The sequence below is a fragment of the Electrona antarctica genome, assembly GCF_951216825.1.
Source record: "Electrona antarctica genome assembly, chromosome: 7".
NCBI lineage: Eukaryota > Metazoa > Chordata > Actinopteri > Myctophiformes > Myctophidae > Electrona > Electrona antarctica.
This window is the reverse complement of record NC_136812.1, coordinates 36193532-36215766: the sequence shown is the minus strand read 5'-3', so window position 1 is coordinate 36215766 and position 22235 is coordinate 36193532. Positions and strand designations below refer to the sequence as shown.

The window sequence follows — 22235 nt, the reverse complement described above, 5'->3', positions numbered from 1 at the left end:
AAACAAATCTAAGAATTAGTGAAAATTGCCGATCTACGCGCCACTTGTGCGCTTGTAGATCGGCTATTTTCACTACTTTGGCAAACATCTAATCTCTCTGTTGGGTCTCCACCTGAGAAGTTTGGGAACCACTGTTCTAGTCTATCGACTGGGAACCACCTTTATCACATACAGAATCTGTAACTATGTCAAATGTGGGAGAAATGAACTCTCTCTCGTCATTCTGCCGTACTTGTTATGGCATGGCGGAGTTTGCCTGACTTTGTGTCCAGAGCTGATCTCAACAGATGAATGCTACTTCTGCTACTTCTATACTGCTATTTCTTGTAGGTAGGCTAACTTAGTACCTCCACTTATTGTTTTCACATACGTTTTATACTTTTAGAAATGTCTAACTAAAGAACTTCCCTTTCTCTCTCTCTCTGTCTCTCTCCTTCTTTATTCCCCTCTCTCTCTCTGTCTGCTTCTGTCTCACTGTGTCTTATTGAAGGTCAGACGCAGCAGACATTACCAGAAGGCAAGGTTGTAAGTCGCTAACACAGGCCCACTGTCTGGTGAGTCAAGTTGATAGTCCCTTGTGACACTTAACCACTTTCAAACCGGCGTCCCTTACTTGAGCATGCCGCTGTTGTCGACAAATGTCTTAAACGATTGGGAATTCATTATTGCATGACACCAGATATGCTCATGTATAATTGTTGTACAAGTCATGTAAATATTGTATATTATTTTGAGTAATATTGGTTATTACAATACCTGTCATTGCAGATTTGCATCATGCAAATCTGATAATTATACTTTATCTTCAATTCCATGTTTCAGATCAAAGCAAAAGATCCTTGCTTTTTTACCATCAAGTGCTTTGATGACAGCTTACATCATTTCAAAGTTTCACCTAAAAAAGGCCCAGAGGCTACAAGAAAAGTAAGATGTTTGTTTCTCTCACTCCCTCGCATGGATCAATGGGTGTTCACAACATGTGGAGTTTTGTTTGTTGACTTGACACTAGTCACACTGTCTCTGTTGAAAAATATATTTTTGCCAGTTGCTTTAAAAGTACCTGGCCTACATTCACTACTACCTCTAGTAGAGACTGTAGTGGACACTTTTTCATGATTGGCTGCTTTGTCTCTAGGCTGCCTCTAAGCCAATGGGAGACTTACCCATAAAACCCATAATCTGAACGGTGCGGGCATAAAACCCATACTCTGAACGCCACAACGTGAGCTGATGCAGAGGCTGCGGCACACAAACTGATTAAACTGTACAGTAGATGTTCATAAACCAGAGCTTTCTGCACCTGACAGTTATGACTCGTCATTCTTGTTCTTCTCTTATTTTCTCTTATTAAGGCGTTTCGAGCCGTAGGGCTCGAAATGTTACATAATACATTTTGCAAACGGGAGAACTGTATTGGTGTGCAGATTTTATTATTTGTCACTACATGTTGCACTTTTGATCCAGCACCCAACCTAGTAGGTCCGGGATGTGTGTGTCTCTTTTATCTTGTCTTTCTTCAGCCCTACAGTAGTTGACACGTTAATGGAAACAGCTCAATGTCTCCTAGGCGTGGTTGGAGGCTCTGGAGGAGCACTCTGCTTACAGCACACACTACTGCTCCCAGGAACAGGGCAGCGAGGAGGACGAGGACGAAATGATGTCACTGAGCGGCCTCACAGACTCACTGCAGGTGGCTTTAAGCTAGAACAGCGGTCCCCAAACATTTTTGGCCGTGCACCCCCTGTTACCTCCTGACCTATCTGTCGCACCCAAATAATTGGTGAAACACTACGATTGTAATGATAATATAAAAACTAAATCTTATATATTAAAATTTGGTTAAAACATTTCAATATTCCAACCACACCTGGGGATCTATTAGACTCGTTAATGTTAACTCCATAGACGCATACAAAACAGAATCACGATACTCCATATTTAAAGATGGAATGCCATGATTCTTTTCCACCCTAAAACATGATCATCGATTCATCAGGTGGACAATATAAAAGTGTACAGTATTTGTTAAAATATTGTTTTTGTGTAGACACGCCCACCAGTTCATTAAGTATGCCTGGTTTGCCTGATGGGTGGTGAATGGTGATCCACCTGAACTGAAGCCGCACCCACAGCTGTTGTATGAGAACGGGGGAGGGGTTAGGGGAGGAGATGATTTTTTGATGTCACCATATCACTGTTCATTTTCATTGGCACGTTTGACTGTCAAGGTTTCAGCCTCCAGGAAGAAACCCTAAATACAAAGGAAAGACATCATTGCATATAACAACCACACCAAGGGGTATAATGAAGTACTGTCACCTCTTAAACACATGAAAAACTGGAAAAATCACTGTACCCCATCTTTAAAGTATATACTAGTATGTTGGTTCCAGTGGTCTAAGCCTGAACACAACTGAACTCATTAAAATAAACATGGTCTGAAAATGCAGGCGGCCTACCCATCTGACCACTGTGTTAGAAGTTTCTAAGTGGTCAGATGGGTGGGCCACAGATACTTTAGAGATTTTCAAGTGGGCCCTGATCCAGAAAAGGTTGACATTGGCAACACCCAAGTTATTATGTTCATCTAATATCGTATATCTAATGTGCGGCTGAGCTTAGACATGCCCCGCCTGCCAACACCGCCCGTCTTGACTGGACAGTCTGATCTCTGCTGCGAGGTGGTGGAAAATAACAGTATACAGTATCAGTATGATACAAGAGAACTGCCTGTAACTTACTGTACGTTTTATTTTTGTAGAAGAGGCAACCTAATATTGTTTATGCCGTTTGCTTTGATTGAATGATTGATTGAACATTTACGCCGTAATGTGATTTGATTTGGGTGTGTTCTAAATAAAGGGCTTGTGTTGATTATTGTTTAATGTATTTGTATGTGTAAACCTGAAACATTATTGTACTGTAAAAAGGTCTCTTTTCCCTTCACCTTTATCCGTTTTAGTATAATAGTATTAGTTTACTATAATTAGATTAATGCACGATAATCATCACTAACACTTTATTTAGAAGTACACACCCAAATCAAATCATAGTACATCGTGTTCAATCAAAGCAAACGGCATCAACAATATTAGTTTGCCTCTTTTACAAAAATAAAACTAACCCTAGTTACAAGGCTGCATTCTGTCGCGCGTGCCAAGCTGTCATTCTCTTGTATTATCTTCCCACCACGGAGTAACCTCGCATCTCGGAGGACAGTCGAGACAGGCAGTGTCGGTAGGCCAATCAGAGGCAGGAGGTTACCATGTCTATGCTCGGCCGCACATTAGATATACGCTTTGCCGAATGAGACACCACGGAGTGCATCTCCTTTTTGTAAACGTAGTGCTGTTTCTCTTTGTTACCAGTCAGCAGAGGCCAGCCACAACACTCTGGAGAAAGAGGTGACCAGTTTCTTCTCCATGGTGAAAGAAGACGGACTTGCAGAACGTAAAATATCTTTCTTTCTTTTTTTCTTAATGTTTTTTTCCCCCCCAAGTCTTTATCTTTGGGAAAACAATAAATAAAATAAAAAAATGCTTCATAAGATGGTAACTAGTGAAATATTTATTTAGACATCTTGATCAGTGGTCAGTGTCATCATGCCACATTTATTTAACGCTACACACACATGGCCACCAAATACACAAAGGTTTGCAATGTCCAGCTTTCATATGCAAATATGCAACATGTGTATGTGTTGTGTCATAAACAAAGAGTGAGTACGCTGATTTCTGTCCCACGCAAAAGGGTTTAGGGCGCTCAACATAAAGCCTGTGGTAACCATTTTCTCTCTTTCTCCTGCACGTCTATATGTATCGAAAAACATCACTAGCGTCCATATTCTGGGATCAACATTGGGTGAAAATAGCATGTCTACAAGCTGACAACTCGTAGTGTTGCGACACGTGAGCTTGTAGTTCAGCTATTTCCAGGGAAGATATTAGAGAGGAGAAAAAGGGAAGGGCCTAGTAGGCTATAGAACCCTGGTGGTCCCCGGTCAACTAAGTGTATATAGGGATCAAGTGGTTAAATAGAAATAGCTGTTAAGATTTGACTTCGCTTTCACCTCAATGCATTTCTGCCATTACTACGGCACCTAATTGCATAGACTCACTCTACTGCCTTTTTGTCCCCTCAGGGTTCCCGCCCGCCCTGCTGCAGAAGATGCGTGAGGTGTGCGTGCTGTCGAGCGAGACCTGCTACAATCTGAACGTCTGTCTCAGCCTCTTCAACAAGCAGGAAGGGGTAGGTGTCAAGTCTCCCGTTACTGCTATCCGTCTACTCCGTTTACACTGCACACACTGATATAGGAGAAATAACATGGCAAATGTCATGATTCCCAAATCAGCCCACATCAGTCAAGAGTCAAGACAGTTATGGACAAATATTATTAAGCATTGGAACACACATTTTATTTCACTTTTAATATGTTCATTCATGATTTATTTCACGTTATAATATTCACATAATAACATAATCTCATCTTAGATATGGGGCCAGAGTCATCTATGTGTTGTCCGTCAGACTTCAGATGGACAGAGAGACGTTTCAGATATCTTCCCAAATATCGCGAGAGTGTGTTGCTGGGATAGAGAACGTTTATTTTCTCCTGATTTGGAAATATTGTGTGGCTTGTGATGATTGTGTCCAATATTTAGTTCAGTGATCATGGAGCTAAAGAATGGATCAGAAGCTGTGTTCATGTACATTCTTCCATTGAAAATGAATAGACTCCAACATTCTTCCAGTCTCCTAATAATGTGTCCGCCCACTTCACGCAGATACGGGAAGTAAACCGGAGATTGTTAACAAATAAATACTATACCACCTTTAACCACATACTGTAAGGCAAGCCCTAATGTAGTTTGTTTTGTAGTATTGCACAGCCAAAACACTGCTGTGCTCTGCTATTTCAATGGGAAAAAAACTGTATATAAAAATATATATCCACATTTGTAAAGGTTTCCACTGTAGCCTACTGCACTACAAAGCCAGAGTGCAGTAACTATATTTTTGGTCAAAATTAAGTTATGACTAAAAATGAACTCCTTTATGTCTGTTTTAGCTTGTAACAAAGTTTCAGAGTTTGAGTTTTGTTTTGTTTTAGAGAAAAAGATAAAAATTGCAGTAACTACACAACCTAACTCAAAACAAAGGCAGAGTGCAGTACTACATGTTGGGGGTCAAGAATTTTTGGGCATGAGAATTTCATTGTAAATACATGCAGAATTAAAGTCATATCTCTTGTATACCTACAGTATAACCCATTTGGCTGGCCAGTTGAAAAACTGGCCAGTCAGCCCCCCTCTGTGGTTTAATTCTAATTACATCTCACAGTTATTCAATTATTATTATTTTTGTTCTTTTTGCACTGTATGTAGGAAAGTACTGTAGATGCCATGTAGCTTAATAGAGCTAGCTCTATGCTCATTGGCATGCCGTAGCAGAGACTCCAGTGATTTCTCTGTGATCTTCATCTGTGACAGCCCAATGTTTATTCTACCTTCATCCTCTCTTCTCATAACATGATTACAGATAAGAGATAAGATAAGAGGCATGCTGTTTATTTTATTCTAAGCTTTGTTTGTACAAAACTATACTATTGCCTACATTGGGTTGCTTGTGGGCATATAATTATGCCAATACTATTTAGGTTACTACATTTACATTGCAATTAATTTATAACTTTGTTTTTAATAGATGAATCGATTCGTTCAGTTGACTGTTGCACCCCTAGTAAACTAGTGGCTTACAAGTGAGCTAAGCCTCATTGCATTCCAGAGCACTATGAAATGCAGGACTCGCATGCTTCCAGCATGGAGGTGTTGAAATAGCATTGTTACAGTAGATTGAGGCAACAAGATCAACAATATTGCTTGAATTCAGCTTGTTATGTAGCTCTGCGGCTGATGGCATGGCATGCTCATAATAATAATAATAATGGGGTCTCCTTTTTAGAGAATGCTGTTCACCACCGTGAAGTCTGGGGGTTCAAATCCACCGCAGTGCATCCGGCTTAGTCAGGTGTCTATACAAACAGAATTGGCCCGTGTCCAGGGAGGAAAGCCGGGTGTATATGGTGATATTTATGGGTGTTGGTCGGGAGGAGTAGGTCGAAGGCTCTACGTCCTCCCGGTGGGGGCTCCTTACTGGCAGATGTGCCAGTAGGATACAACAGTAGTGACAACAAGTTGACAACACACAAAATGTGTGTGGGGTGGAATCAATTGGTATAACGACTAAATTGGGGAGAAAAAAGCGGTAAAGAGAAAAAGAGAGAGCGCTGTTTAAGTTAGCAGATGCAAAGACTGTAATGCTTGCACATACGTAGGCATTCCATTGTTCTTATACTACTACTAATAATATAATAATAATACTTGAAACGAAAGTATTCTAGTGTTCCATTGCGAGCATCTTTTCCATTTTGTCTATTTTACACTCTTTGTTCAAACATATAATCATAGTAATTTGTGATTGACATGTCGGTGTGAACAGACACGCACACTTGAAAGTATCCGTTACTAAAGTAATCATCGAAGAATGAGCTAGGGCTGCACCTAATGCTTATTGTCTTTGTGATTATCAATTACCTTTTCAATTATTGTAATAACGACAAATCAAAGCAAAACATCATTCTAATATTGCTGCGGCACATTGTGAGCTTTAAAATCTGCCATGGCATTTTCGTTCTAAAACAATATAAGGACAAAAGCTGATTGTTTTCCCCAAAATCAAATATGTATATAACAATACGTTAAATGGATTTGTTGCAGACCTACTTTTAGGAATAAGCACACATCTTCATGTTTTCTGCTCTGATGCCTAGATGAGAGGTTTGGCAAACGGTTCATATTCCATGTCCACAGCTGTCACTTGATCTCCTCTCGTCCAGCGGAGTCAGGTTGACAGGCGAGCCATCTGAGATGGCCGCTTCAGGATACCTTGTCCTCCGTTACAGAGAAAACATGTCTCTCAGCACCGGGTCCCGTCTAGGGCATCGCTTCTCAAAGTGGATTCCAGGGATTCGCAGGGTTCTTTTTTAGCCAGGGAGTCTAAATGGACCCTTACAAGTCTGTAACTCTGACAGTATACAAATGGAACCATGGTTCCGTTAAGGGAATGCTCTGAGTTAAGTGGAGACCTTGACATGTAAAAGTTTGAGAACCCTTGGTCTAGAGACGGAGGCCTCTGTGATGTCTGTTATCTCAGAGGACACGCTGTAGCAGGGAGGTTATCAGAGGGTCACCATGCTGTGTAATACACCAGGGGTTCTGGAAAATAGCTGATCTACAAGCTCACAACGTGTCTCATTGCAGACATTTTCTTACAATTTGTTTCTATGTATTTGTATTTTTTAATTGTTATTTCAGAAATTCTTTAGAAAGTTTTGATTCAGTACTTTTTGGGTTTGAAAATTGTATAAAAAAGGTGGTTATTTACTCATGGTGGCCCATAAAAGCGGTTGCATGACCCAGAAATGGATCCTGACCCATTTGTTGGGAAACACTGATTTCCACGCTGGACTGCTGGACGCTGAGTGTGTGCGTGTGTGTATGTGTGTGCGGATGCGTGTGTGCATTTGTGTGTGTGTGTGGATACAGGTGCGCAGTCTGAAACTGGAGCAGGAGGTGGGGAAGAATAAGATATTGTCGGAGGCGCTGCAGACGCTCGCCATAGAGCACCACGAACTTGAGCAATCCGTCGTCAAGGGGTCGTCTCCGCGCAGCGCCCTCAGTGAGGATGAGTTCTACGACGCCGTGTCTGGTGAGTTCAACTGTTTTATTAAAACTACACAGCTGACGATGGAAGAGTTTTGAGAAGGGCTTCATTGTTCACCCTTATAAGCCTGAAACTATCGAGTGTTTCTTTGGCAATTAATTCTATCGATTACTTTTCGATTAATCGAATAACCGGGAAGCAATTTTAAAATGTCTTTTTATTTTGTGTATATATCAATGGATCTCAACATTTTAAATTTCAAGGTTTCCTCATGACTCTGACGGTATACAAATGGAACTGTTACATTCCATTTGGTTACACACTTGTAAGGGTCAATTTAGACCTCAAAAGGAACCAAGTTGGTTCTGTGGTTCGTGGAATCTACTTTGAGAAACACTGGTATATATTGACGAATCGATTAACCAGTTAAGCCCTACTTTATACTCGTAGCACGACAGTGTCATGCATACAGTAAATGGTGACAATAGTGTATCTACAGGCATGCAACTTTTGTGATCTTGTATATCCAGCTATTTTCACAATTTTTGAAAGTTTTTCTTTTTACTTTTCACCTACCGTATAATAGCATGTCTAAAATAGGGATCGATTTCTAATCGATTGTTTTATTGTATTGTCGATTTTTTATTTTACTGTTGCACCCCTACACCTTTATGGGGCACTGGAACACTGTCTCGTGTTGTGGATGGCTTTGGTGTCAACATGGCTCCTCATGTTACAAGTGTTTTGAATGTGCTAGAACTACTTGAAGCCATTTCACACGACTGATTGATTGATTGATTGAAATATTTATTAACCGTTTGCAGAATTACAGTACATTTCAAGCACAACTCAATACAAAGACTGTTAGTGTTAACTGTGAGTGGACGGCCCAATAAAGTATTACACTTGTTTACAAGAGGGTCCACCTTGTTCAAATCATCAAAACATTTAGAGACATACAAATAGACACTTCTATATAGCCAAAAAAAAGAGAACAGGAATTCATCATAAAGGAGGTAAAAGGGAAAAGAAACATATACAGTGAGGGGAAAATCAGATTTTACGGGGGCCAGTTTCAAATTGCAGCCGTCCGTAGGTGCCCTTTGAGGGCGGTTTTGAAGGAGTCAAGGGATTTGCATGTCTTAATGAGGGCGTTCCACATTTTGGTGGCATAGGAGCGAGAATAATTTAGTCCCTTGTTTGTGCCGAATCTGGATTGCACGTCATCTAATTGTTTGTTGAAATACTTGCATGACAACAAAATTAAATGTAAAGAAATATATAGAGAGAGACTTGGTTCATTCCTAACAACTGGAATTGTGATAAGCCTTTATTTAAACAAAACAATGAGTAACGTGGTTACGCTATAACATTGGTTTAAATATATCTTGTGTTATCAGTTCTATCATATGTGTGTGTTTGCAGAAGCTTTTAATGTTTGACAATAACTATGGAATGTATGTAACTATTTGTGATATCTAATTTGCTCTGTTACTTTGCAAAAGGAAAAAAGTAGTTGTGGTTTAAGTGATATTTTGTTGTTAAAATAAGTATGAAATAGCTCTATATTCTGATAGTAATGATTGGTAGTGATAGTAGTGTTTGTTCTGTAACAAGGGTCTCTCCAGCTCTTTAGTAAACAGAACATGCATTTTCAGGTAAGGATAACAATTGTATCCAACTAGGAGAGAGAGCTCACACAGAATAACGGATAAAAAGGTGAAATTCGAAGTGATGACACACATAAATGAGCAGACAAGATTGGAACTGGAACACTATAAAAATGGAACCTGATAAATAGGTACTCTCTCTCCTATTTGGCTGAAATTGGCAACCCTCCTGAAAATGTATTTTAAAGATCTGGAGAGACAGTGACCGTCACCCTGTTACTGAACAAAGGCACTGCTTGTTATCAGAAAATAGAGCTTTAACTTTTAAACAGAAACCTTTTTGTCTTCACCAAAACACATCACTTGCACTACCTTCAACTCTTTCTTTTGCTGTGTGTAACGTATCTATGCCAACATGGCAGATCCATATTGTTGGACCTCTTGCACTGCACATTGCTAATGTTGCAACGACCTGTCTTATCTAGGTGTGACATTCCCAGCACGTAAACCTATGCATGCATGTGGGCTGTGTGTGTGGCTGTTTGTCTCAGAGTCAGAGTCAGAGCATTCCCTGAGCGGCTTCGAGACAGTGGCCAGCAACGACGACGAGGAGGAAGAGGAGGAAGGCTCCGTCTCGTTCAGCAGCAACCGCAGCAGCCCCACCAGCATGTTACAAGACCATCACCATGGCAACGAGGAAGAGGCTCAACCCAACGGAGTCCCGGAACATAGGTCAGCAGCTGTGTGTGTGTGTGTGTGCGTGTGCGTGTGTGTGCACGTGTGTGTGCACGTGTACATGTGTGTGTGTGTGTGTCCGCAAAATGGACAAGTTGTCCTAGCTGTGTTTTTTAACTATGTAGTAAAGAGAGATAATTCTACCCCCGGGAGTGAAAATAAATACTTGCAGGGTTAAATTAACACTTTTCACGTCGTTACTGAAGGTCTTGCCAAGTCAAAAGTGTGAATAATTTAGAGAGTGGGCCGGCGCCCTGGAGCCCAGAGAAAGGCTTGTGTTGATCTGGGTGGCGTAAAACATTGATGAGGTCACAGTGTGTGTAATGCAATAATCGGAACTCGGCACGATCCTGTGTCAACTAATCTCTCCATTGTGGATTGTGGCGCCCTCTAAGTCAGGGGGGATATTATGAGCTGAGCTTCAGGCTTGTAAAGATGATTTTAAACTGGCAATGGTAACAACTGAGGAGGTACTTAAAAGACCTGAGTGCCCTTCCTTCAACCCCACAATATTCCCTCCAAATTTCTCAGAGACTCAGCCATCTCTATAGCTCCAATCATCACCCACATAATAAACCTCTCCATCAAACAGGGACAGGTCCCCCAAGATTTCAAACTGGCCAAAGTAACCCCCCTGCACAAGAAAGGGAGCAAATTAGACCCCGGCAACTACCGCCCTATTTCTATCCTAAGCTCCATCTCAAAAGTGATGGGAAAAAATAGTCTAGTATGAACAGGTTGAAAAGTATTAATGTACGAATTCCAATCTGGCTTCCGAACATCCCACTCCACTGACTCCTCTATTTGAGCGACCACATCAAACACGAGGTGGATGCTGGCAAATATTGCGGCATGGTCATGCTGAACCTCCAAAAGGCTTTTGACACTGTGAACCACTCCATACTGGTTAACAAGCTAAAAGCAATTGGTTTTGATCGGTGAGCTGGATGCAATCCTACCTGGAGGGGAGAGAGGTGAACGGAACACTGTCCCTCCCCTCCCAGTGAGCTGTGGCGTTCCACAAGGAAGCATACTAGGGCCTTTACTGTTCCTAATATATGTAATTGATTGATTGATTGAAAAATGTATTAACAGTTTGCCGAATTACAGTACATTTCAAGCACAAACTCAATACAAAGGCTGTTAACTGTGAGTGGACGACCCAATTAAGCATTACACTTGTTTCCAATAGGGTCCACAATGTTCAATTCATCAAAAACATTTAGAGACGTACAAATAGACACTTCTATATAGACAAAGGACAGAACAGGAATTCATCATAAAGGAGGTAAAAAGGGAAAAGAAACATATACAGTGAGGGAAAAAAAGGGGTGGGCGGTGGGGTGGATTCACGTTCAGCTCCGTTCATTTGTTTGTTTTTCTTGGAGGAGCTGCGTTGGGTCCCCAAGTCGGCTCCGTGGCCGTACCTTGAGTTGGCTGTGTGGCCGTGACCATCTCTTGTGTTGTACTTGTGTTGGGTCCCCAAGTCGGCTCAGTCGGCGGTTTTGAAGGAGTCAAGGGATTCGCATGTCTTAATGACTGTTGGTAGGGCGTTCCACATTTTGGTGGCATAGGAGCGAAAAGAATTTAGTCCCTTGTTTGTGCCGAATCTGGGTTGTACATGGTTCGTTGCACTCCCTCTGGTGTTGTGGGTGTGGACTTCGTTAACATTAAGGAAGTATCTAGACAGGTACATGGGTATCTTGGGGGTGTATCGAATCTTGTGGACCAGACCCATTGCAAGATGCTGTACTCTGTCGTCGACCCTAAGCCATTCCAGCCTGTCGAAGTGGGCAGGGGTGAGGTGGGTTCGGGGGGCGAGGTCAAGTAGGAGCCTGACCAGTTTGTTTTGGGAAGTCTGGAGCCTGGTTTTTAGGGCCTTTGAGGTGCTGTGGTACCAGGAGGTGCATGCATAGTCAAAGAAACCCTGTACAAGGGCTCCTGTTAAGGTCTTCAAGGTGTTTTTGTCGACCAGTGAGGAGATCCTGTAAAGCAGGGTTCCCCAATTAATTTTCCTCGAGGGCCATATTTTGACTAGGGTACCAGGCTGGGGGCCGAGTCCGCACGCGTGAGGTCGAGGTCTTGCCCTGAAAATTCATTTTCAGGGCAGGACCCCATTTGAAAAGGATGCCCAGTTTGACATGCATAGGCTACTGACCCCCATTTATTTATTTATTTAAATTCTTCCGCGGGCCGCAAATGGCCCGCGGGCCGCCTATTGGGGAACCCTGCTGTAAAGGAATCTTGTTCTATGGTTGGCCTTTTTGATTACGTTGGTGGCCATTTTATCACCGGAAAGATTAGCCTCCAGGATGGAACCTAGTTAGGTAATTTCATCTTTACGTGTGATAACATTGTCACCCACTCTAACCAAGAAGCCATTTGCCTTGCTGAGATTACTATTAGAGCCAAAGAGAATGGATTCAGTTTTTCCCAGGTGTAAAGATAGTTTATCAGCGAGCCAGGTGCAGATTCTACCGAGTTCGGAGCTGATGGCCTTTTCAACCTGCAGTTTGTTCCTGTCCGAGACTAGCAGTGCCGAGTCATCTGCGAACAGGAACAAGTTGCAGTCACAAGTTGCAGTCACAAGCTGAAGTCATGTCGTTAACGACATGACATCAGCGTGTGACTGCAACTTGTTCCTGTTCGCAGATGACTCTGCACTGCTGGTCTCGGATAGGAACAAACTGCATGTTGAAAAGGCCCTCAGCTCTGAACTAGAATCTGCACCTGGCTTGCTGATAACAAACTATCTTTACACCTGGGAAAAACTTTTTGGTTAGCTTGGTTGGCTTCTTGGTTAGAGAGAGAGAACAAGATTCCTATACAGGATCTCCTCACTGGTCAACAAAAACACCTTGAAGACCCTAACAGGAGACCTCGTACAAGGTTTCTTGGACTATGCATGCACCTCTTGGTACCACAGCACCTCAAAGGCCCTTAAAACAAGGCTCCAGACTTCCCAAAATAAACTGGTCAGGCTACTACTTGGCCTCACTCCCCGAACCCACCTAACCCCTGCCCATTTTGACAGGCTGGAATGGCTTAGGGTTGACGACAGAGTACAGCATCTTGCAATGGGTCTGGTCCACACGATTCGCTACACCACCAAGATACCCATGTACCTGTCTAAATAATTCCTTAATGTCAACGAAGTTCACACCCACAACATCAGAGGGAGTTCAACAAACCATGTTCAACCCAGATTCGGCACAAACAAGGGACTAAATTCTTTTCGCTCCAATGCCACCAAAATGTGGAACGCCTTACCAACAGCAATTAAGACATGTGAATCCCTTGACTCCTTCAAAACAGCTCTCAAAGGGCACCTACGGACTAGCCTGATTGTCAGACTCTGAGCCTCCAGTGCGCTCAGTTGAGTGGGCGGGGTCTATGGGCTGGAAACTAGGCTACCTACGGACGGCTACAATTCGAAACTGCCCCCCGTAAAATCTGAATCCCCCCACTCCCTTTCCCCCTTACTGTATATGTTTCCTTTCCCTTTTTACCTCTTTACATGATTTCCAGTTTTTTATATAGAAGTGTATATTTGTTCGTCTCTAATGAATTGAAAAAGGTGGACCCTGTTGTAAACAAGTGTAATGCTTTATCAGTGTGTCGTCCAAAGTAGTCTTTGTACCCATTCTGCAAACTGTTAATAAATACTTCAATCAATCAAGCAATCAAGGCAATGTTACTTTATGGGCGCCCATAGCTGAATGGGTAGAGAGAGAGGCGGCCTGGGAAACGGCAGATCCCAGGTTTGAGCCTCCGCAATGTGTAGAGGTGTCCCTGAGGAAGACCCCTACAGCAAAAATAGCAGGGCTACAAACTAACAACGCGACTCACAGAGTTTGTATGTCTGCTATTTTGGCGCGTGACACTGTTGTGCGACGGAGCATAAATTAGCCTCAACACCTTGCGTTTGGGTGTTGACTATCAGTCTGGGCGCTGGTCCAGCATGTCAGCATTACCTGCACCTGAAACTACACTACAGCCTTTTGTTTTGAACTGAAGACTGTATTCGCTTGAATAAGACATGAACGCTGCATCCATTACATGTCTGGCACATTTAATCTGTTGATATACTGAGCAGTCAGTCACATTGCATCAGTTGTAGAAGTCGTCATAAAGCCTTATTACTGTGTGTGTGTGTGTGTGTGTGTGTGTGTGTGTGTGTGTGTGTGTGTGTGTGTGTGTGTGTGTGTGTGTGTGTGTGTGTGTGTGTGTGTGTGTGTGTGTGTGTGTGTGTGTGTGTGTGTGTGTGTGTGTGTGTGTGTGTGTGTGTGTGTGTGTGTGTGTGTGCGCGTGCTGCGTTCAGGATCAGTTTACCTGCACCTATGTTCTCAAGAAATGACTTTAGCATCTGGAGCATCCTCAGGAAATGCATTGGAATGGTAAGCTTTCATTCAATACACAATCACGTTTAACTACACACATAATGTACTGAAACTGGCGCACAAAGTACTCACTTCCATTTCTTTATTGGCACACACCAAAAAGGAGGGCAGGGGATATATAGAGCCTTGAATTCACACTAATCCTTTATTTAGCTCCAATCAATGCTTTCTTTTGCCATCAAAAGACATTTGGGATGTTCATAAAATGTGAATTTTTAAATTATACTTTTCATAGCACAGCTTCATGGTCCATGGCTGCACACACACTGTCATAGAATTTGTTCAGTTGAAAACAACCGAGTGTTTCATGTTAAACACATTGTTTTTTTATTTTTTATCTCACTCCCTATGTTTAGGAGCTCTCCAAGATTACAATGCCAGTGATTTTCAATGAGCCCCTGAGCTTCTTGCAGCGTCTGACAGAGTACATGGAACACACCTACCTCATCCACCAGGCCATCGCCTCCCCAGACTCTATTGAGAGGATGAAGGTATCCTCTACATATGTGGTTCTCAAACTTCTTCATTTAAAGGGCAGTTGCGCACAAGCTGTTTTCTTACCGTATGAAGACACGTATCCATTCGTCACTGGAAAAAAAAGCATTCCATAACGAATTAGCGGATTAACCGTCCGTGCGGATCAAACGCTAGAACTCTTATTCAGTCGCGCAATTGTTTTTTGTTTTTTGTTTACATCTGTCCTAGACGATATGACAGCAACACTCCATGCATTGTTGTTGCTGCAACTCTTCCTGTTCTACGTGAGCTGACGTTAGACCCAATGAGTGCTGGCATTTCCTTCATTTCAACCTGTATAATTGAGCCTCGCACCGTAAGGATTTTATTGTTAGTGTTGCGGGTTGTCTGCTTCGGCAGTACGTTCTTGCTCTGACGTTAGACCCAGCCTAAGCTTTTCTTAAAGGATATATATCTTTATTATTTTTTTATATATATATATTTTTGGTCAATATACATATTATCAACATCATTTTGTAAAAAGACGGCTAGGAAGAAATTCCCCTTTAAGGGACCCCCATAACGGCACTGAGGGTGTACAAATTCGGGTCCATTTGGTTCCATTTATACACTCAGAGTTACAGACCGGGTCCATTTGAACCCCCTCAAGGAATCCTGAGGGTCTCTGGACCCCACTTTGAGAACCACTGCTCTACATCTTGATGTGATGAGTTGTGAGCTATATTCATCAAGCTTCTTTTTCTAGTTTTTTTTCTTCTTTCAGTTTTGTCTTTTTTCCTATAAATATATAATTTTTTCATAACAGACACACCAATAAAAACAAAGAAGAAAAGGCACAAGGACTAACGAGGAGAAATATGTGAACTGTGCATGAATTGGTACAATGAAGGCTTTGTTCCTGTTGTCAGTTAGAAATGGCTTTCGAATGTTCATTGGTTGAATGTGAGCAAAGTGTTGATAGCACCACACTCATTACCCATTAAGACGATTCATTGTTTGTAATTGTGACCAATTGTCGTGACCAGGCCCAGGGTGAAATGAGGAACACAACACTAGGATAGTTCCATGAACAGTAGCTTTATTGCTACAGGAATGAACAGGGGCTCTCAATCGGCCCACAGCCGCATGTAAATTGGCAAATAATAATATAAATTGGTCACTGAATGGCACTAAGACAGCACACATTGTAACTGTAAACAGACACATTGTGCTGTACATAAAGCAAGCTTTCCTTCTGCTCCTAGACTAGAGCATGTAGACTCGCTGCAACAGAAAGTTACAACACGATTAGGTCACTTATAGCAGGGGTATTACACTTTAAAACACGTCTACATGCTTTTGTGTGCACTCCAGACAGTGGGTGAATTACTCTTTTAATTGTACATTAAACGTAGTAGGCCAGGGGTGTTCAAAAGGTGGTCTGTGAAGGTATTGCAGGTGGTCACTGACACTGACCATGCATTTAGTAATGTATGATTTTTTATTTTATTTTATTTTTCCCACTTGACTAGTTGAGAAACCGTGAAGTGAATGACCTGGTGACGAATGTAGTCACCAGGTCAACTGACAAGTTGAAGGTCAAGAAATTCAACAGAAAAAGGGAGTTAGAATCTCAAATTCTCAAGAGGGGGAAGTGCACCAGATTGTCTGGTTGAGTCATTATTATTATTATTAGGAGATTATTAGAAAATAAATGGACCATTGGTTGAGGAACGGTGGGATGTACAGTATACACATGGGATGCATAGCAAGTGTTACAAAAGCACTAATCTTAGCCCATATCCCCAGTTCCCCACCCAACACAACAGTGGACCTCAGGTTGATTCTAAGTCAGGGTGGTGGTCCCTCGTTCACAATCAGTCGAAACCCCCTGTAGTAGGCTGTGGATCTTCGCCTTACATTCATAATTAGTGACGATGTTGTATGTGCCTGCAGTGTGTGGCGGCGTTTGCGGTTTCGGCCGTGGCCTCCCAGTGGGAGCGGACCGGCAAACCCTTCAACCCACTGCTTGGAGAAACCTACGAGCTGGTCAGGTAAGAGAGAAATGCACAGCACATGTTCAACACAGTTTATGTACTTAAAACTGCAAACCGTTAATTATTTTAGTAAAGAAAATTATATTTCAACCAATCTGTTGAGTATGTTAATGCACTATAAACACAACTATGGTGGTCGTGGTTGTTCTCTTTTATCCAGAGTAGACGTTTATATCCTGTGGTTGGGTAGGACACCTACTGGTTGATGAGAGGTATTGCAAGAAGCTGAAAGGCCAAGCACTTTTATCTTCTGCCCCAGTAGTTCTCAAAGTGGGGTCCAGGGACCCTCAGGGTTCCAAATGAACCTTGCAGGTCTGTAACTCTGAGAGTGTACAAATGGAACCAAAATAACCCGTCTTTGGTTCCATTCGTACACTCTCAGAGTTATGGGGATCCTTGAATTAAAAAAAAAGGTTTGAGAACCAATGCTCTGCCAAAACTAGCATTCTGTATTAGCTCAGCTGTAGAACTTTTGGCACTCGCACAGGAGGCCCGGGTTCACATCCCCAGCAGGATATGACAGTTATGGATTGCAGCTTTAAGACCCCAGCTACTGTACAGACCTTTTTAGTTGTTGTTCTTTTTTTTCACATGTCAATCCGTCAGAGAGGACCTGGGCTTCAGGTTGATATCGGAGCAGGTCAGTCACCACCCTCCCGTCAGCGCCATCCACGCTGAGGGCCTCAAGCAAGACTTCGTCTTCCACGGCTCCATTTACCCCAAACTCAAGTTCTGGGGCAAAAGCGTGGAAGCCGAGCCGAAGGGAATCATCACGCTGGAGCTGCCCAAGTGAGAGAGAGCCTTTGAAAGGCTTTGGTTGAAACCAGCACACCGGCACATTATGCAACTTTTACAGTGATTTGGACCAGATGTTTGCCACGATTCCGTTCTCACCATTGTCTCCCCAGGTACAATGAGGCCTACACATGGACAAACCCCTCCTGTTGTGTCCACAACATCATTGTGGGCCAGCTGTGGATTGAGCAGTATGGTTCAATGGAGGTGATTAATCACAAGTAAGGACATGCAAACCAAGGCGAATGCAAGCGAATCCTTAGCGCAGAGATTTCCTAAATGCAATAAAATGGGGGTTCCCAAGGTATGGGTGACACCCTCGTAAGCAGGCTTCGCTCCAGTGCTCAGAGTGGATCAGAGTTGTTTCTGGCAGATTGTGTGTAAATGATTTATACATAATTAGGTAAGAAATAGGATATGTTGTTGCTCAAGCTTGATTAGTTTCACACCTACAGCTTCTATGGTTAATGGTGCATTTTATATACTGTAGCACCATTATCCAAAGTCATTTACAATGCAATGTGCATTCCCCCATTCACACACACATTCACACTCGTCCTGATGAGCGGTTTGGGGTTCAGTGTCTTGCTCAAGGACACTTCGTCACTAACCTAGGGGGAGCCAAGGAAACGGGAACCTTCCGTTTCCCAAACGGCCGCTCTACCCCCTGAGCCACTGCCTCCCAATATTCTCTATTTCTATAGAGTAGTCAGTTTCTGTGATGTCAAGTGTATACTCTTGTCCACGCCTACGTAAGAGTACAGAGTGCTACTGATTGGCTGCTGTTCTGACTCGCCACACAGCGACCGCTGCAAAGTGGAATCTTTCGCAACTTTGACTTTTTGCTGGCTCCTCCTCCTGCCGCAGTGGGGAAAGCAGTGGTCCCTCCTCTCCGTAGATAATGCACTGAACGTCGCTTACACACTGAAGTGAAATACCACTGCTGGTGTGAATTCAGCGTTACACCTGACCTGTGAATGTGCTTGGTTGGTACAGCTACTAAATTACGGTATGTGCAAATGGAATCCATTTGCACATACGCAAATGGAATCCATTTGCACATTCTCAGTTAAATTAGCACTGTTTGACTGTGTAGACAGTCTAGCTTGTGCCAACCTCTCAAATGAAAGTGCACTGCACGCTATTTGCTACTGTGTAGACGAGCACTGACACTTCTCAAGTCAAATACGTTGAGGAAGTTTGTCTTGCAAACGAAGAGTAAAAATGAGGAAGCGGTGTTTAGTTGTATGTCTGGAAAAATGAAAAGTTATTTCTGCTTTTTTACCCAGAACTGGTGAAAGGTGCTGCCTGAATTTCAAACCATGTGGCCTCTTTGGCAAGGAACTGCACAAAGTTGAAGGCTATATTCTGGACAAAAGGTATTTTTTTCAACTCAAATCAACATAACTATATTGTCAAATCGTCAAATAGGTAGTAGCATTATTTGTTCTTCCGGAATAACCAATAATACTTAATGAATGCAGTTGCTTCTCCATTCAAACGCACTTGCCTGTTGGGCTGGCAACCTGAAAGCAAACTCTACTTGCCCGAACCATTTATTTACTTGCCACGGGCAGTTGGGAAACAGTTAGTGCCTGACAGCAACGATATGAGGCTGATAGTGCCGTTTGAAAATGTCCATTCTGTCTATTTAAATTCTACTGTTCCAACAGACTACTGTGGACAGGAATGCATTACTCCGGTAGACCTGAGTTTGTGTTTGTTTTTCCACAGCAAAAAGAAGCTGTGCGCTCTGTATGGGAAATGGACAGAATGTATGTACATAGTAGACCCTGCTGCCTTTGAAGCACATAAGAGAAACGACAAGAAGGACACGGAAGAGAAGAAACCCGCTAAATCGGTATGCACATTGAAAATCTTTGCCTATGTCCAAATAAAAATAGGGGCACCAGGTTTAAAGTCATACAATACGGGAATTGGGGAATGATCAAATAGACTCTCCAGGAATATATTGATGCATACATAAGGACTATATGTCATCATTGACATATATTATAAACATAGATCACTTGGGTATTAATGCCATCGTTATACCCATAGCCTTATTTAGCCGATCTACTATTTTTACTTCTTTTCACATTTTAGATTTTCTGTTTTAAATGTTCTAAATGTACATGAGCCATTAAAAATAATAACATGTACTTTTGAATTCTTGAGTATTTACTTTGTCCACCACTGCTGCTGATGCACTTGACTGTGTGTTGATGTCCAGGGTTCTGGTGAGGAGGTTGAGGATGTGCTTCAACCAGACACAGATACAGTGGAGGTTATTCCAGGCAGCCAGCTCCTCTGGAGAATGCCTCCCAGACCAGCCAACTCTGTCGAGGTACAGTAAGAGACAGACAGCGTATTATATTATACAGCTTAAAATATAATAAGTTGGACAGATCGGGGTTAAACTATGCACGCACACTCCCAGTAGGCAGAGGAATAACTTATGCCCTTTTTTTATTTTTTTATTATTATTTTTAATCCGCCTCATGGTGGTGCTATAATCACACACTTCACTAGGAAATAATTTTCATCTGGATTCCTTGGATCATGGCACATCTCCCCATACAGTCCATTCCATTATAAAATACAAGTATAAAATGTATGTGCACGTGTGCTCATATAAAATTATGTGTTTAACGAAACAAAACAAAAATTGAGCGACACTTGTCAAAAAGGTTCAGCGACAAATGATGCATGATTCGTTGATGTTTTGACACTTGAAATAATTGATGTGGTTTGGTTTATTTGGAAGATGTACAGCTTCACGTCCTTCGCCATGCGTCTGAATGAGCTGACCACAGAGATGGACGGAGTCATACCCAAGACAGACTGCAGACTGAGGCCTGACATACGAGCCATGGAGAACGGCGATATTGGTAATAATGATTGTTAACTCATCGCATCTTCAAACCAACTTAGTTTTCCCTTTTTTGTCGTTTTAATGAGCCAGGTAATTTAGATCCGGGGACTCAGCAAAATTAGTTAATATAAAGATATAGCCTACTTTAGAACTTGACTATTTGAAAATAGCCTGTCTACAAGCTCATTATTCTATAAAATAAACGTTGGAAACTTTTTGAATATTTTTTTGTCCCTGGCACGAAAACTGTTCAAATGGGCATTCTGCATACAGATATCAATTTGTGGGACCTTGAAAATGTTTGAGAACCACCCGCCCACCCCTGTGGTTGTAGATCTAGCAAGTGAAGAGAAGAAGAGGTTGGAGGAGAAGCAGAGAGCTGCCCGTAAGAACCGCTCCAAAGCCGACGAAGAGTGGAAGTCGAGGTGAGACTGTCACACTGTCCATTCTCTACAACTTGTTACGCTCATAGCAACTTTATGGACTTTATCTAGATTCATGAAAAGAGGGAGAAATCCCACACATTGTCTCTTGCTGTTGTTCAAGTTGACAAACAGAACAACATTCTGACCTTCTGACATTCATAAGGTATCTAGATACAGTACCTGATGAAGTTGATCCGAAACGTTGTTTTGTATTCAATAACTTGCTTGTGTAAGCGAAGACGGTGTGCGGGACTTCTCCATATTTTCATGTTGATTTATTTTCCAATGCACCAGTCCTTGTGCGTAGGTGTGTAAGAAGACTCTTTCTATTAAGTTTATACTAAGATATTTGAAAATAGCCAATCTATACACAAACAAAAGTAGTAAAATTTGAATCTGTCTGTCATAAAGAAGCCAGAGTTAATGGTGTTACATTTCCAATCATAATGAGTTCACACTGTTTTCTGTATTTGTGGCTATAATGCTAAAGTTAAATTACATTTAACTTTTTATCCTGACATTTCCTTCTGCTGCCTCTTCTCACTGATGTTAAGGAACCCTGCCCTTGGCCCAAGGTTAGAGACGCTTGCTGTTCATGTGGTGTGTCTTAACGTGTGGAGTGATCATGTCATGCTAATAACAAGCACTTGTGGCACTCTATAATTAGAACCACCTGAATCAGCTGTGATCTCACAAGTCAAATATTTATCACGATTCAATAAGATTGTGATTCTTTGACATTCACGTTGTGATACATCGTTTTTTGCATGCCATAAAAGGTGCAGTCTTTCTAGACAATATTTAAAAAAACGTTTAAAGCAATAACTTTATTATGTCACACATAATCATCATCATAATCATAATAATTTCAATATTTGAACAACAAATGCATTTTGTGCTGTCTGCTGAGCTACCGTATGAACTGCAGGTAGATTTGGCAAGAATAACCACAGAATCACAAATCTTGGCGTCAAAGAATCAATTCAAATAATGCCAAAGAATCTTATGCTAAATTAGTAGCAGTCCTAGTACAATCAGTTCTTTCACTGTGTGTGTGTGTGTGTGTGTGTGTGTGTGTGTGTGTGTGTGTGTGTGTGTGTGTGTGTGTGTGTGTGTGTGTGTGTGTGTGTGTGTGTGTGTGCGTGTGCGTGTGCGCGTGC

The 22235-nt window shown here is 42.0% G+C and overlaps 1 protein-coding gene across 4 annotated transcripts in view; it reads left to right on the top strand.

Moving 5' to 3' along the window:
* The window catches only part of osbpl1a (oxysterol binding protein-like 1A), a 34824-nt gene that overhangs the window by 10410 nt on the left and 2179 nt on the right, over positions 1-22235 (top strand). For 3 of the 4 annotated variants that reach the window (XM_079506634.1, XM_079506636.1, XM_079506635.1), the window contains 18 exons: positions 491-554; positions 823-924; positions 1568-1690; positions 3369-3450; positions 4142-4248; positions 7605-7767; positions 9884-10064; positions 14389-14464; positions 14824-14958; positions 16880-16977; positions 17587-17769; positions 17889-17996; positions 19065-19154; positions 19510-19636; positions 20009-20122; positions 20543-20666; positions 20985-21075; positions 21630-21650. In XM_079506634.1, the coding sequence (XP_079362760.1) occupies positions 491-554; positions 823-924; positions 1568-1690; positions 3369-3450; positions 4142-4248; positions 7605-7767; positions 9884-10064; positions 14389-14464; positions 14824-14958; positions 16880-16977; positions 17587-17769; positions 17889-17996; positions 19065-19154; positions 19510-19636; positions 20009-20122; positions 20543-20666; positions 20985-21075; positions 21630-21650 (1989 nt within the window). The remainder of the gene's footprint in view (positions 1-490; positions 555-822; positions 925-1567; positions 1691-3368; positions 3451-4141; positions 4249-7604; positions 7768-9883; positions 10065-14388; positions 14465-14823; positions 14959-16879; positions 16978-17586; positions 17770-17888; positions 17997-19064; positions 19155-19509; positions 19637-20008; positions 20123-20542; positions 20667-20984; positions 21076-21629; positions 21651-22235) is intronic. The other variant, XM_079506637.1, reaches the window with a different exon arrangement.